General features: G+C 37.7%; 1 protein-coding gene and 2 pseudogenes across 1 annotated transcript; all 3 read right to left on the reverse strand.

Annotated features, from left to right (window-relative positions):
* Positions 1 to 419: 419 nt before the first annotated feature.
* On the reverse strand, positions 420 to 2846 carry LOC114751471 (syntaxin-22). The gene is made up of 7 exons (XM_028940146.1): positions 2617 to 2846; positions 2373 to 2466; positions 1917 to 2056; positions 1740 to 1808; positions 1462 to 1619; positions 1227 to 1327; positions 420 to 687 (listed from the first exon to the last, which is right to left on the reverse strand). Exons 1-7 carry the CDS (start codon positions 2787 to 2789, stop codon positions 622 to 624), a joined length of 801 nt encoding a protein of 266 aa, XP_028795979.1. The 5' UTR covers positions 2790 to 2846; the 3' UTR covers positions 420 to 621.
* A 1102-nt stretch (positions 2847 to 3948) lies between these two features.
* LOC114751469 (potassium transporter 4-like) lies at positions 3949 to 7545 on the reverse strand (annotated as a pseudogene).
* A 4219-nt stretch (positions 7546 to 11764) lies between these two features.
* LOC114751472 (potassium transporter 4-like) lies at positions 11765 to 17081 on the reverse strand (annotated as a pseudogene).
* Positions 17082 to 17189: the final 108 nt, after the last annotated feature.

Raw genomic sequence — 17189 nt, forward strand, 5'->3', positions numbered from 1 at the left:
GATATTCAATAGGATTAATTTTGTTTAAAAAAAGGATTAATTCAAATAAAATAAAGTGAAATATAATAGTTTAGGGCTCAAACTCTTGTAATACATATTTTAAAAAAAAAAATTGAACTGAACCGTATCTTCTTCCCTCAAGTACTAGAATGATACCCAAACAACACTCCTAAGGCAATGGGAGAACTGCATCATTTCCCTCCTTGTCATTGATTTGATACAAAGAAAACCATAAGAATGGATTAATTGGCGTGCACACAAATGGGCCCAAACACCATAACAGCAACGTAAAAAGAAATACACAAACATTTGGCATTAGCCAACCTCTCAAGTTTCAGCAGTATCTACAAACTCTAGCACCTTTACATTAGATATCCGGCCAGTTTTCTCTAGAATCGCTACTCCTTAGCTTTTTCCAACTTCCAGCAGCGGTCGGTTTAGATATCAAAACTGCTGGCCGTGAAGGGCCTTCATAAACTCCTTACGTCTCGACCCAGTTAAGGACTCACGGAATAAAAGAAGAGGTTAACAAATTCACACCAAAACTAGAAAGGTGATACCGAACAAGCGAAAAGCCTGTCCAGCCAAATCATCCCATACCAGCATGAACGCACTTGCATACTAAATAATGAGCAAAATAATCACAACGATCACCACAATTACAAAAATTATAGCCACCCACCAACACTGCACAGTTAAAAAAAAAAAAAATCAAATGTCGACAAATCATCAGGATGATTTAAGAGCAGTATGCAGCGACAAACCATCATAAAATGTCATACGCAGATATAAAATTGGAAGTCATCATTCTAATTTTAATAAAGCTGCCTTGTTTAGTTATAATGGAAGCCAAACTTTCAGGATGTGTTTGATTTCATGTAGGAAATCGCCAAAACCATGGTTTTAGTGATTTCTAATGTGGAATCAAACACTTAGTATTCGTTTCAATCCTAAATGTATGAGCTAGTTAACTTAAGTTAGTTATTTAAAAAAAAAATGTCTGCTGATTTTCTTAAAATACCCCTCCTTTTAGTCATTTATGTATCAGAATCTAGCTATAGAGGCAGTTCGGGGAAAAATACAATAATAATGGGGGCAAAGAAGATGATGGTCTTACATTTAGTATCAAAACAAATCTCTAACTAATTCTTATACTTAGGATTGGAGGAAGTTATTGTTAGATGTTTACTGGAGCTTACTAGTATGTCAAGTTCTTCACAACTTACCCATGAAGATTTAGATTTCATACTTTTGGAAGCCTTGGCTAACTGTGTAGTAGCTTGGGTTGTTGCACCCGCAGTAGCACCAATATTTGATTGAATATCATCTGTCACAATGAGGCAAACAATATGAGGGAAACAGAATTAACTAAATGTAGCAGCAAAATGTCAGCAGAGAAAATGCAGCAACATAAGGCAAGCTATGTAAATTCCCATTATGCACAATGGTAATTTCATTTACCAATAACTACCCCCTGCTCATGAACCAGAACGGCTAAGTCCTTGAATATTTCATTTACTTGTCCAATTTGCACCTCTACCTCCTTGATGCCCTGTTCTCTTTCTTCAATCATGGCCTCATTGAATGCGATTTCATTATCCAATAAGAGTATCTCCTGCCTTCATTTTTATCATTGATCAAGAAAATCATGCCATCAATAACAGCTCTTGTGACAACCATAGAGTTGAGTGTGAGACATAAATTACGCAGGGAACAATGGAAGTAGCGGAAACCTTTACCTCTTTTGTTCCCTGATAAAAGGTTGGCTTTCCTGACCTATGTCAGTTGATTCTCCGACAGAACCAGAGCTGTTTTTATTTAAAAACAAAAACATAAATACTGTAATCAGAAAAGGCAAGGGGCATAACGATTTTGAAAGTATAGAAGCATATTCATCATGCAAAAAATCATCTGACCTTGCTGGTAGAGAAGAAGCAGGAGCAGCAGGAAGGTAGTTAGATTCACGCTCGGAAGCAAGCTGTTGCACTCTCTGGAATTCTTGTAACGTGGTTTGGAAATCTCTCGCCAGCTTAGCATCTTCAATTTTCTTACCAGACTGGTTCAACAAAGGATAGAAAATTAATGGAACTAAAAACAGGCCAAATTTTTTTCCCTTTCCCTCATTTAGGCAATTTGACGGCATGAATATAACTAGCCAATATGCTTTGAACGGGCCTAAATGTGAGCATCATATTCCGGGCCAAAGACAATATGAAAAGCGAAACAACAGTATGGCAGATTTTCTTCCCTTTTCTAGTTATCTAGTATTGGGGTAATTAATATGGGAAACAAAGTCACTCGAGATGCAGCAATTAGGCTAGGTGAAACAACAAACAGCTGAAAGACAGAGCGCGACATAAAGCAAATCATACATCGGCATCGGCAGCAATATCGGATTCGCTCAAGGCTTTGAGCTTTGCAGAAGTATCCTTCACCAGCTGCAGTATCCGCTGCCTCGTATCGTGCCTACCAAATAGTACATAAATTCAAAGAAAGCGGTTAAGTAACAAACAAAATCGCGACAGAAAACCGTATAGAAGAAAAGGCCAGTTTATCACCAAATAAAAAAAGAGAGAGAAAAGGGCAGTTAGGTTGAGAAAGTAGACAGAAACATACAGCTTCTGGCGGTGACCGACGGTGTCTTTGACGGTTCCAATGGCATCAACAAGTCGTCGAAAAGTGGCAACGCCTGTATTGATCTGGAAGATCCCAGCAGCCACCGCCTGGGATGGTGATTGAGTTCGGGAAGCGGGTCGCTTGGGTCCGCCCTGAATATCTTGAAAACTCATCCTGGATTCTCAGTAAATATCTCCAGTCGACCTCAAGTGAAAACCACGGATAAAAGCAGACTAGGAAAAAGCGGGTAAAATAGCGGCAGCAGAGCAGAGAAGTTGGGGTCAGTGTTTGACTCGGGAAGCAACTAACTTTTCTGGGCCTTCCAGATCATTAGGCGATGAATCGATTGGGTAAAGGCAGTACGTGGCCTTTTTTATTTGGATCAGAAGGCAACTAAACGCATTAATGACATTCAGCGTGGCTTGCGAGAATCCGTTGCGAGAAGAACCGCACCGGCAAAATACGTTTACTTCGGCCGATCCCGGAGACCCCGCGGCCGCTCTACGGTAAATTACAGCAGAGGAGAGAAGGAGCGACAAGGTTGACATCTTCATTTATTTCTCTTTTATCCTAGATGTACAGTCTACGGTGTTTCACGTTCATCTCATCGTATTAGCTGCGGGATAGTCAACACCCAACAGATGGTAAATGGAAGAAGGCACGTGACACTTTTATCTTTTTTGGTATACAGGAACAAGTCATGAGTTTCTTCCTATCCAACGTCACAAAAACGGCCCAAATTGGAGAAAGGCCCCTGGACATGTGCAGTGGATTGATTTCACTTCGCTCTCCCCCTCCCCGTTTGGGTTAATTTTAACATTACTGCATTAACCTTTATAGTCTTATAAGCATATAAATATAGAGTAATTCTCTGTGGAAAAATCTTAATCAGTATGCACAATTCATCTTTATTATCTGATTGATTCATTTTTATTCAAATTTCAAAAATTATTCCTTTACATATACAGATTCCTTCCGGAGTATGATTTATTTTTTTCTTCTTACCTTTTGATTTGACAAGTTTGTTTAAAACCATAGATTTAAGAACCCTGACCAAAGAAATTTCTGTTACATTTTCCATGATGGCTTTGATTTTTGGTTATGATTTTGCGGGTAGTGAACAGTTGAAGTCTATCAATCTCTTGACTTGGAATTTAACAAGTACTTTCTCATAATTGAGGAGCCTATTTTTTATATTTATATATATATATATATATATATATATATATATATATAACACGATTGAGGAGCTTATTTTGTTGGCAGCAAAGTTGAGTTTATTTTATTTATGAATGAAAAATCTCAAACATTTTTATCTGTTGTTTTCTTTCTCTAAGCCGGATCCCTGCAATTCCTGCTCAGAAATGAATAGCCAGTATCAATCACCAACTTTTCAACAATGACGACGACCTCCTTGCTCTCACATCTGTGTGTCCCATATATACGTAACCCCACACCCCTTTGCTTCCATCAAATCCGAAAGCTCCTCCCTCACTGCAGGTTCCATGTCAACGTTGTGAGGCAGCTCAAACTTCACTTGGCTCCCTGCAAGTTTTAGCCTTTGATCCTTACTAATAGACTGGAAGCTCCGCTGGCTTAAAGATCCGCCAGAAATGTTGGCCAGACCAACATCGTGGGGCACAAACGATGCTAGGCTTGAACTTGATTGCGAGGTAATGCAGCTCGAACAAATTATCTCCGAATTCCCATCATTCATGAACTGTGATTTCATTGCTTCCGTAATGATAAACTCTGCAATACTCTGTACAAGCAGGGTCTCGAAGTCTCCATCACTGCTTCGAATGTCCATATATCCACATCTAACTGTGCACCCACACATACGATATGGTCTGGGGCAGACTCGTTCGATAAGAAAGCACTTATCAGGAGAGACACGTGGAACAGGAACTGATTTCACACAAACAAACACCAACACCTTATGAAATGCGGGGAGGTTGGTGACGAAGTGAGAAAATATAGCAGGAACTCCTGTTGCCAGTTCTGAGTAGATGAGGCCTATTCCTGGGACACGAACAATGCCAAGCGTAGGGCCCAAGCCTGTTACCCATCGCAATGAAACTTTATTTTCCGGATCAAAGTTGTACCTCTGTATAGTGCCATAATACCAGGTATACATACCAAGCAAAAAGAAGCAGCTGGACAGAAGAAAAAAAAAAAAAAAAAGGAACCCACCCTCCTTGAGGAACTTTCATGAGCACGGCTGATAGGCATAGACCCTCAATCGCCCAAAAGAACGAGCACGACAGTTCTGTTCCAGACGAAAACAATAACAAGTGCCATAAAAAACGTAGTCACAAATGTATCCATGGCCATCACGAAAGCAAGTCCTGGTCACCCAATACCAAAGAATCAATCAGAAAAGAAAAGGAAAAAGTGATATATGATCATATCTGCATGCGGGTCGTCTGGATAGTAAGAAAGGAAAGAAAACCTCTTCAGTTAAGAATACTTACCATAAGCATTGCCGATCAAGGTTATGTCCTAAAATCCGATAGTTGAAGCAAGAGTCAAGATCATGAGGATCCAGCATTGCCACACATGTTTTGAAGTATGCACAACTTTGACGGGCTGAAAGAAACCAAATGCATGGCACTGTTTGATGATAGAGAAAGTGGCGGATATAACAGCTTGACTCCCAGCAACTGTCGCAGGGGTGGCAATAGCAAATACAGGCCAAAATACAAGTTCTGTAGGACGAGTAAACATAAACAAGCTCAAAATAATGAAATACTCCTCCGATCCTTAATATAAGACCCATTTAACAAATTTGATTAGATTAAGGAAGTTAGGTAAGTTGGTTAATTATAAGAAAAGTGACACATTTTTTCTAAAACACCATAATCATCGTTCTTAATACCCCCTCTCCCTCTTCTACTTAATTATGGTTGAGAGAGTATCTATAGGGGTAATTTAGAAAAAATTGATAAATATGAGAAATGAGTTTTATATTTAGGACCAAAAACAACTCAAGAATTGGGTCCTATATTAAGGACCGGAGGAGTATTAGTTTACTAAATTCTGGTAAGCAGCATCAAAAAGTCAGATGATCCAACCAGGTATTGAGTCATAGAAGCTATTGGGAATACAATGCAGGTTTTTGGATGAGAATGCCGCTTGGCCCATGTACTGTACCACTAAACAAGGGTATACAACAACAGCAAATGCAAACTGCACAGAATATTGAATGATTACACAGGGCCGTAGAGATAAACTGCTGCATATTCTTCAGATGATCCTAATTATCATTATCACAATAGTCGAAAAATATGCTTACCCTAATTGACATAGCGGTGAGGTGACCAAGATCTGCGAACATAGCTTCAGACCCTGGTGAAACGCAAATTGCTCAGTCAAGAGGGTGAACCAGCCTGATCCAAGTTCAAAAATCCTCTTAAGAGTCTTGTAAATGAAAATTTATTAGATTTATTAACCAAAATATCAGCCATAACGAACGTGCATAAGGTGACCAACAATTTATGGTGCATAACAGGCAAAATGCTATGCAGGCATGATCAGGTCTAACAGACCAGCACTATAAAGGAGAAACCCTCCAAGAGAATTCCAACCATCGAAACCAGTCTCTCTGAAGAATTTGATGATGTAACGCGGGGATATCGCGTACACTATTTTTGGATTCCAAAATATCGTATTATACAGCCCAACAGACAAAATGGATGCAATCCAGATTACTAGCAATGGGGCAAACATAAATGCTACTTTGTGGGTTCCGTAATGTTGGAGAGCAAAAAGACCGACCAATACGATCCAGGCGAGCAATACAAGTTCTCCTGCAAACAACATAAAACTTCTAAAACAAAACCAACGACCTAGCCGATAGGATTGGACAAGAAAGGACAGCATAAATCAGAATGTGTAACTAACCTTGCGTCAATGTTTTCTGTATAACCCGCAATCCTGATATTGACGCTAGAACTGCAGTCAAGGATGAGGCATAGTTAACTTACTAGATAGTCTCATAGGAGATAACCTTTTGATGCTATGATATATGAGCTACAAAAGGATGCTTCACTAGAAATAAAATGAACACAAAGAAGTGCTTTAAAGGATATTGGCCACTGGGTTTATTGTGATTATTACTTTGGTTATCAATTTCAGGATGAAGCTGGAAGGTCCATAATGACTCCAAATTTCCCTTTTGCCTCGGTAATGCACATTTCTAACAAATAATATGTAGCATGTACATATCCTTCTCGGGTAATTAAGGTAAAAGTGGCAATGCGCGCAAATTGGTAATTGCAGTTAATACCTCAGATTACATCAAAATGACATCATGAGAAGCTCATTTCAAAAACCCGATTGGCATCTCACCCGATATTGCCAGCGTGAGCACACCATCACCTATCACCATTCAAACACCCAACAGTACTACAATGATTAGGCCCTCTCTGGATTTCCTATGATTGTCCAAAAGCTTCTTCCGTGGTGGAGAGGCATCAGCCTGTGATGAAGTATCATAGAATGGCAACTGCTCATCATCTCCTTGCTGGTTGGGTAGTAAATTAAACTTAACATGCCTGCAAAGGGGTGTGTAGAGAGCAAAGGTCCCCCCTGAAAAAGGTGGAAACACAATCAGAGCGGATACTTGACAGTTTTAGCTTTTGGTTTCCATCAAAGGGAATTTGGAGATGGAAAATAATCGATGACAAATCTTTCCGTTGAATATTACTCTCAGAATACCTTCACCATGGTCATCAGCACTCAATACGATGAAAATATAATTAAATAAGGGTATCAGCGTAAGGGTCCAGAAAATCATCGAAAAAGCACCAAAGATAGTCTCCTCATGACCTCATTTATGTGCTTCTGCAACTTTCCGCCAAACGTGCTTGTATAAACATATAGAGGTGACGTGCTTAGATCTCCATATACCACACCACAACTTTGGTATGATAATCAGCCTGTTGCGTTTTGGGAAGGGAAAAGTAACTTATATGTGTAATAAATTAGTTTGTAAATTTGATAACTGATTGTCATAACTTTTTGCCAATCTGACTTGTAGGTCAAAAGTTGCTTTTCAAGTATGATTGCAAAAACTTTACAACTTACTCATGACTAATGTAAAAGTAGCTTTTAAAATTAAAAGACACATTTATGTCTTTTATATTTATGTTGTTTTTGCTTCTTTCTATATATTTTTTGTGATTCTCAATCAATTTTTAGTTATTTATTTTAATATTCTCTTAAATGAAAATAATTTTTAATAGTTTTTATAATATTCTTAATTTTTAACATTATTTTTTATTTTATATTTATATAAATTATGCAAAGCGTATCACCCAATTAATTATATAATATTATCTGGTTAAAAAATTTCAACATCACTATGATTTCTAATTTAAATATATTTTATTTATTAATATAATTTTTTATTATTATAATAATTTAAAATTATTACATTTTGTAAGTTTATATTTTTATTTTTTTTATTATTTAATAAAAATATATATCCATTTTGATCTACAGACTAAACTTATTTATTCAGTTATAATCCAAACAACTTTTTTACTTTACAAACTAACTTTTACAAAAGTCAATCCAAATATAAATCACATTACCGGATCTAACTTTTACCCAATATGAGATTAAAAATAAGTTATTTTTTTTACCGCTAATCCAAATAAACCCAATATAAGGTCACGGGAGAGGATGATCCATGAAAACTGCTGCAAAAATATCAAACAAGAATTGCATTGCTCATCGGGAAAAGCGAAACAGTCGATAAATATTGTTCATTACAACCAAATACCAATTAAGGAAATCTAAGGATTAATAGTCGTCTATTATTGGGTACGTAGTGTATTCAGTTTGGAAGATTAACGTCAGGGAGATAGTCGATCACTTCTGCGCAATAATAATTAGTATCAAACTAGAAAGTAAAGATAGCCCTACATCCAGAGAGCACGTTAGTGGAAGTAAAGCAGTCTGATTTACTTTTCTCTTGTAGTTATTCATAAATCTATAGTACTTTAACGTTAAATTCCCGTTCTTCGGCATCAGTTTTTTCAACATGTGATAGACTGTAGCTTCAGAAAATAGTTAAAGCATTTTCTTAATCTTTGAAAGTCTTCCTTTTTCCTCTAAAGTAAGGAACAATTTGAATTCAACTAATATTTAATGAAACACAGAAGATTTATTGAAACAAATCAACCTCATTCGGCAGAATTAATGCGACAGTAACTTGGTAAGATATTAAAGGGCAGAATCGTCTGTTGATTCCATGTGCTGAATATTTTCAGCTTATTTGTCGCTAAAATATTTTCATTGCTGATAGCATTTACGTACATGCATCAAGAATCGATCTTCAGTAGCATGAAAAGTAATACTCCTCCGGTCCTAATTATAAGACCCAATTGACTTATTTGAGGAGATTAAGGAAGTAAGTTAAGTTAGTTATTTATAATAAATAAGTGTTTTATTCCTAAATATCCTTACTATTAAGTATATTGGCTAAAACTATCATTATTAGAAGGATTATCGTGGAAAAAAATGCATAAATATAAGAGAGAAAATGGATTGGGTCTTATAATTAGGACCAAATAAAAGTCAAATTGGGTCTTATAATAAGAACCGGAGGAGTAGCATTATTGTCTACCTGTGTGTGGTGCAATTTCAACAAGAACGAATCGAACATGAATGTGTGAATATGAATGTCACTAACAACGGGTTCTATTGAGAACGTGCATCGGAAGAGATGAAGCGATGGGTAGCAAGGTAAATGAACAACAATCAATGGGGTTTGTTCGCAAGCCGCTGAACAAAGGAATTACTTAATGCCGAAATTACAGGAAAGGGAAAAAGAAGGAAAACCTAACCTGAGGAGGAGCCCAGGATGTCTGAACTTTCCATAGAGGGCTCCGCCAACCCGAAAGGGGATCTTTATCGGAGCCCCTCAGTGTGGCTGTGCATACGTGAGGCTCGTAAACGAAGGCATGGTAACCCAACATTCTCTCCCTCGTCTCTCTGCTTTAGATCTCATAGTACTGTTTGCTTGGAAATATTAAAAATGAGAAACAAGAATTATGACTGTAATTGAGAAAATTTATTTAAAAAATCTTTAATATGAATAATTGTTTGTTATGTGAAATTAAACAAACTCATAGAGGTGAGATTAGAGAATACACTCTCTCCTCTGATTGGTCGTAGGTTTGAATCCTACTTGGGGAGATTTGATTCATTCCGAATTCTTTAATTCGGAATGAAAGGGTTCGCTTTGACCGTTAAGAGTGAGTAACCCGTTCCCTGTGTCTTTGTTTCTATTGCATTCTATCTCATTATATCCCATTCTGTTCTATGATATTTGAGAATCGCCGTCAATACCTGGGTGTAGGTCCGGGATACTCCTTTGTTCCACAGTCCGGGGCTATTTAAACTAACCAATTAAGAATTCTCAGATGTACTAGTATTAGCAGCTAATTCATATAGAGCCACCGAACCGGCCCAACCAGCAACCAGAGCTATATGCATTATATGGTCAAAAAGTAAACGGCCGGGATATTCTCTAATCCTACATATATAGGTTTGTCTAATTTCATGTAACAGGCAATATCTCATGTTAAATATTCTTTTAATAGATTTTTTTAATCTCAATTATAATCTCTATATCTTATTTTTAATGTTTTGTAGCAAACACGAGGAAAGTTTTGCCAAATGTCGCGGAATCGATGCCATCATGTAATGTTTTCCCGCTCCCGCCTCCGTGGAGAGGAATTACCACGGCTTCTCTAAATTCTTATCTGACTAAAAATTAAATTTTATAAACTTGAAAAACTAGCCTTTTAAATTATTATTTAGTGTTTATATACTTGAAAATGCGCTTTGTGATTTTTTACAAGAAATCACTTTCTACGATGTTAGTGTCTACTTATACATTCTCTGCGAGTTAATTCATCTAGATTAGTAACATATATTATATATTAGTGGTGATTGAATGGAGGGAGGCATAGGACAAAAACACGTGGTATTTAATCAATAAACCTCATTTATTTATTTGAAGAAATAATGCCATTGAAAATGAGAGCTAGTTGTAACACATGATGGTAACACCACCTTCAAAAAAAAAAACACCACCTTTTTTTTTTGCGGGCCCCATAGAGCTCCTAAATCTTCGCAGATAGAATTCGATGGTTGGGCCATTGAATTCCCCTTTTCTTTTTGTTTAATTTCGACGCGCACAAGATACTTTAGATTTGTTTCTGAACACAAAAAAATTTAGGGACAGCACCACCAACAAAAAACCCAAACAAAAAGTATTGATCCTATCCGTTCCTATCAATTTGGGCAATTGATGCCAGGGACAGGTCCTAGTCCCAATGTGACCTAAGAACATACTCTGTTCTGAGAATTCCCTTTCCGCGTCACGTCATTTCAAGCCCTTCCGTAAACATCAGTCTTGTAGGGAAAGGTCTAATACACTAAAAACGCTAAGTTGTTCCTTTCAGACCATATAGAATCAGGGCCACCGTTAATGACAGCGGCATTAGTTGATCCGTCGCTCATATCGCTTTCTACTTTAATTATTTAGTTACCCATTTAAGAACTCATGGGCAATGTGAAAGTGATCGTATCGTATCGTATCGTATCTATTTGTTCATAGCCTCGCAAACGAGCATCGCATGAAAGAAGATTATCAGTAGGTTCTTATCCTCCCTAGCGCATAGAATATACAGTGACAAAAGACATCCGATGCTTTTATGGCTTAAACTCTAACTGGTAGCATTCTTGAGAAGCTTCCACGGGGAAAAAGGATCGATCTGCAAGACATTTTCATTTACCTAAATACTCTGCACATCTCATTGACTGATTCATCTCTAACGCAAATGTCTCACCATTAAATGACTTTTTTGGCCAAGCTTGAGTAATTACCAGAAGGCAATAACAGGAGACGGTCAAGTTTGGAGTCCTCAGGTTTAAAATGAACTATCTATTTAAAAAAAGCACATATATATTGGTAATTTATACATAGAAGGAGAGTAGCATAAGGCAAAGATAGACATGACCATAACCTCTACCCTGTGTCAGAATGCATATTCCCACGTGAACATGAATAGCCACTTCTAAAAGAGCTACCCTTACCTCCACCAGTAAAGTTGCAAATTTCATCACACAATTAGACATGGTATATCATCCCAACTTCGATGAGACTGATGTGAGGAATGTTAAGGGCCACGGCTGGACCTCTGCAGTTTTTCCGTAGAAATGAGTATCCAACATCAATTGCGAGCTTGTTCAAGAATGAAGACGACTTTCTTGCCTTTACGTATGAGTGGCCCATGATATATGCAACCCCAGCCTCCTTTGCTTGAATTAGATCCAAAAGTTCCTCCTTTCACAGCAGGATCCATACCTTGTTAGGTAGCTGAAATCGTACTTGACGCCTCCTGGTTTGTGTGGCATCGTCTTCAAAAAAGGATTGCAAATTTCTCAGGGTAATTGATTTGCTGCTGGGGATGGAGTCGTCCACACCAACATCCTCATGCTGAGACACTATTAGTGTTGAAGTTGACTCTAAGCTTCTGGTGCTTATTACAGCCATCCTCCCATCAAGTGAAGAACTTTCAGGGCTTGAGAACTGTGGTTCAACTGCTTCCATCTGGATAAACTGAACTAGACTCTGTATGAGCTGATTCTCGAAGTCATTGTCATCTCTTTGAATGTCCTTGTACCCATATCTAACAATGCATCTATACATTCGATAAGGCCCGGGGCAAACTCGCCCAACAAGGAATCGTTCTTCAGGTGATACGTATGGAACAGGAACTGATTTTACACAAACAAAAACCAACACCTTGTGAAATGCAGGGAGATTTGTTACAAAGTGAGAAAATATTGCAGGTACTCCTGTTGCCAGTTCTGAGTAGATGAGACCAATCCCTGGGACGCGGACAATGCCAAGGCTAGGACCCAAACCTAATAACCATTTTAATGAAACTTTGTTGTGGAGATCAAAGTTATACTTTTTCTACGAGTACCATAATGCCATACATACATGACAACCATGAAGATGAACGACAGGGCAAGAGGAGCCCATCCTCCTTGAGGCACTTTTGTGAATGCTGCTGATAGATACACAGCCTCTATTACCCAAAAGAATAAAAGAAATATGGCAGCAAGCAGAACACTTTTTTGCCAGACAAAGATGATGACAAGAGCCATCAGAAATGTTGTCACAAACATGACTGTTATACAAGCAAGTCCTGCGAACCAAATACCCAATGAGACGAACATCAGTAAGATTTTTGGGGGGGAAAAACATAAAAAATCTAGCTCTCATGTCTGGGGGGCGATTTTTTTCTCCCTTCATTGAAAAGCTAATATACCATGTGCATAAAGCATTTCTACCCACAGAGCACAGATTCAGTGTCGTGGAATTTTTTAATTGAAACTTAACACATATTCATTCTGGTGCAAGCAAGCAAAATGATCAAACTCAGACACGTTTACTAGGAAGTTTGTGGAACTGGCATATCAATGCTGAACCCTGATATGGTATGGCATTACAATGTGATATTCTAGTTTTGAACGAAGTTTCTTTTTGGTTTTTTGACACTCTCTGTCCCCAGGTATCAAGTCAGTGATAGCGCAGTTTAAGCATCTATTTTGTCCTTTGATCCTACTAAATTATCTAGCCAGTCGCACATTTTAGGAAGTCAACCCGATCATACAATACCTAATTGGCTCTAAGTGCAACATCCCCCAGTATAGAATATGACTAGAAGTAAAAAAATAAAGAAACGGAATAAATGATCTTCTACACATGTGCCCTTCTGTGGACAGCGAGTGGGAGAGATACCATTAAAGGGATTAATTACCGTAAGCATTTCCAATTAAGGTTGTGTCCTGAAATCCAATGGTTATAGCAAGAGTGAGGATCATAAGTATCCAATTTATTTCTGGGATATAGATCTGTCCATATATATGTTTTGAGGTGTGTACAACTTTGACTCGGGGGAAGCAACCAAGTGCGTGACACTGCTTGATGATGGAGAAAGTGGCGGTGATAACAGCTTGACTACCAACAATGGAAGCAAGGGTTGCAATAACAAAGACAGGCCAATACACAGGTCCTGCAGGGCGTACAAAATTGTCAAATAATTGAAAGAATTTGCAGTAGTTAAGTTTTGACAGAGATTCAGATTAACTAACCAGGTATTGAGTCATAAAAACTGTTATGGATGGAGTTGAGATTTTTAGACAAAAAAGCGGCTTGGCCCATGTACTGTATTACCAAACAAGGGTATATCACAAAAGCAAATGCAAGCTGCACAAAAACAAAAAAAGCTAATAAATTTCTCATCTTCACACAGGAATTGCATGCTAATTACCAGCACAGTAAAGATACCATAATGTAGATATTAAAATTTTCACATCTTAATGCAAAGACAAGGAGTATATCACACATTTCAAATAATCATATTAAGTCAAGTTACAGGCTCACCCTGATTGACGTAGCAGTGAAATGACCGAGATCGGCAAACATAGCTTCAGTTCCTGTGAGAAAGGTAAGCTAGTAGTGAACTTCAGGTCTTAGTTCAATATGTTAGCTATTAACAATTGAAGTAGAAATGGAAACATTATGTCGCAATAAATTTACGATGCATGAAAACCGAATGCCATGCTGATCTAGGTTTGACAAACCAGTTATACAGAGAAGAATCCCTCCAAGAGAAATCCAGCCTTCTCTACCAGTCTTGATGAAGAACTTGAAGATATAATGAGGAGATAAAGCTCGAACTATCTTTGGATTCCAATATATTGTATTATAGAGCCCAATAGAAAAAATCGAAATAAGCCAGACTATAACAATTGGTGCAAACATAAATGCTACTTTATGGGTGCCAAAATGCTGGAGAGCAAACAAGCCAACCAAGATGACACAAGCAAGCAAGACAAGTACACCTGCAAATAAAATGGAATTTCCATGGTAAGCCAGCTTTTATATTCTTAACATTGGTAACTAATGATAGGAACTCTAACATCTTCAACACAATACAAGAAATAAGAACTAACTCACCATCAGTGATTTTTTCCCAGTTGCTCGTATTCCTGACACTGATGATAGAACTGCAAAGTTGGGGTGTGATGGGTGGTTAATTTCTTATTATACACCAGATTATCCTCATAACAAAAGTTAAACAATCAACAATTCAGAAGGGCAATAATAAATATTAAACTGAAGTTGTTATCTCGTTCCAGTCTGTGAAGGCTATTCTATGAGCACCTACGAGCATTAGATAAAATTCATAGACAAGAAAACTTAGTTGACTCCGAAAGGCCTTTTAGTCTAAAGTAATGTTTAATTTTAGCTACAAAGTTTAGAATACAAAAACATAAATTGGAGAGTCCATAATGTCTGTTGGAAGCCATTGGCTGGTAAGTACTCGAACATATCCTTTTCAATTTCTCTTGCATTTTTTAGGACTAGGGATGCACTGCCAGTGCCAAATTACTATAACTTATTAACCCTTACCTGAAATTGCAGGAGTGAGAACACCATCACCTATGACCATGCAAGCACCAAACAATACCACAACTAGAAGTGCCGTTCTTAACCGTTTATGCCTTTCCAGAAACCTCTTTAATGGGGAAGAGTTTACAGCCTGTGAAGAGGGACCATATTTGTAGGATGACAACTCCTCATCAGCTGCTTGTTGGTTAGGAAGTAAATTAAACTTGGCATGCCTACAAAGCAGTGAGTAGAGAGCAAATGTCCCACCTAGAAATTGTTGTGTTATAATCAGAGCATAAACTTTATAGCCTTTTCACCACCCCCAAAAAGTTGAAGTAAAAATAGATGCTATAGGAATGCAGTAACCCATATGCAGAATTTAATCGCATAATACCTTCACCATTATCATCAGCGGCCAACAAGATGAGCACATATTTAAGCAAGGGTATGAATGTCAGGGTCCAAAATATCAATGAAAATGTGCCCAAGATGGTCTCTTCGTCATAGTGCTTCAACAACTTCCCTTCAAATGCGCTTGTAAAAACATAGAGAGGTGATGTACTTAAATCTCCGTATACAACACCAAAGCTTTGATATGCCAATATTAAATTCCTAGAGAGGTTTACCCATGACATCTGCGAAGCACCAGAAAATAAGAAAACCATGAGGCTTTAATCATTTTAACGATTACATGTTTGAAAAAGAAACAGTGCCATGTCAGTGGCCACGAATCAAAATATAATATGTTAGAATTATACGTCTAGAAACATTTTAATAGGTAGAAAATTTATTAGAATAACTTTCTGAAAAAGAAATCACATCAATTGTTAATAGCCAACATATTGAACGAAAGAAATAATTCAAACAACATCTACTGTCACGTGAAATACAACAATAATAGAACTTGATAATTCAAAATGTTGATGTATAGATCTCAATAAATTGTAGATTACAATTACGGTCTTTTCTTCTAACTTCCATCAAAACATAAAAACGTGCCAAGTTTCCATTTCTGAGAAGACTGACATAAAACGATGGTGAATTACTGAAACCCCGTCGCGTCGATCAAGCTCAAGGAAACAACAAAATATTCACCGTCTCTTGAGAAAATCATGATGTTGTTCTGTCAAGATTTCATTGGCCGCCAAGGTCTATCCATTCTAGTCTATTTTCAAGGAAAGATGCGCCTAACTGGCTTGAGAGTAATTTACTTTCCGCCTAAATATCAACCTTTTCAATCAAATAAAAAAGAGTGATGAAACGATGAGCATAGGATAACGTAACCACTCTAGTGTGTTTCTATCGAAATTGGATCGCTGAGTTTCTACAGCAAATGAATATATTAAGATTTTATGCTGAGACAAACGGAATCATGAAATATATTTGCTATTTGCATGATATAATTCTCTAGTAAAATTTAGAGATTGAGTTAAATATACAAAGAGTAGTCTGGACCGGAATTTAGACAAAAAACACGGAATCCAATACAAAGCAGAGTAACAATAAAGAATTCGGCAACACATCCACTGAACCAGTCAAAGAACTTCAGTTCACCGAAAAAGAAAAACTTAGCTCCCACTGACTTAACCATGGCCATCAAAAGCAAGCAGAAGCAAGAACCAGGATACAAGAAAGACCCGCAAAATAGTTCAAATTTCAAACCATTGCATTAGCACGGTACAAAAAGGCAAGTGAGATCAAACCGTAGAATAAACCAACAGAAAACGAAATTCAGAAGCAAGTTTATCACAGGGAAAAGAAAAAAACTTCGACACTGGCGTTTATTTCAATTTTAAAACAATGACAGAGCAAAAAACGGATGGAAGTGCTAACCGGAGAAGGCCTCCGATTAGCGGGAAGTCCGGATTCCATTTCCATGAAGGGGCGCAGCCAAACTGGAATGAAGCCGAGTCACTACTGTTGGGTGCGTGCTGAAAGCCACTCAACCAATGCGATATTCTCTCACATCCCAGTGCGTTCAAGTTCCCATTCAATACGAAGTGGCACTAAATACTGAAACAGAGAACCTTCCGTCTCCATCTCCCACAGTGAAAGCACGTGCCAACTGGCGCAGGTGATGTGCGCG

The sequence above is a fragment of the Neltuma alba genome, unplaced genomic scaffold (assembly GCF_004799145.2).
Source record: "Neltuma alba isolate B1F8T4 unplaced genomic scaffold, ASM479914v2 tig00006935_pilon, whole genome shotgun sequence".
NCBI classification, from domain to species: Eukaryota; Viridiplantae; Streptophyta; class Magnoliopsida; order Fabales; family Fabaceae; genus Neltuma; species Neltuma alba.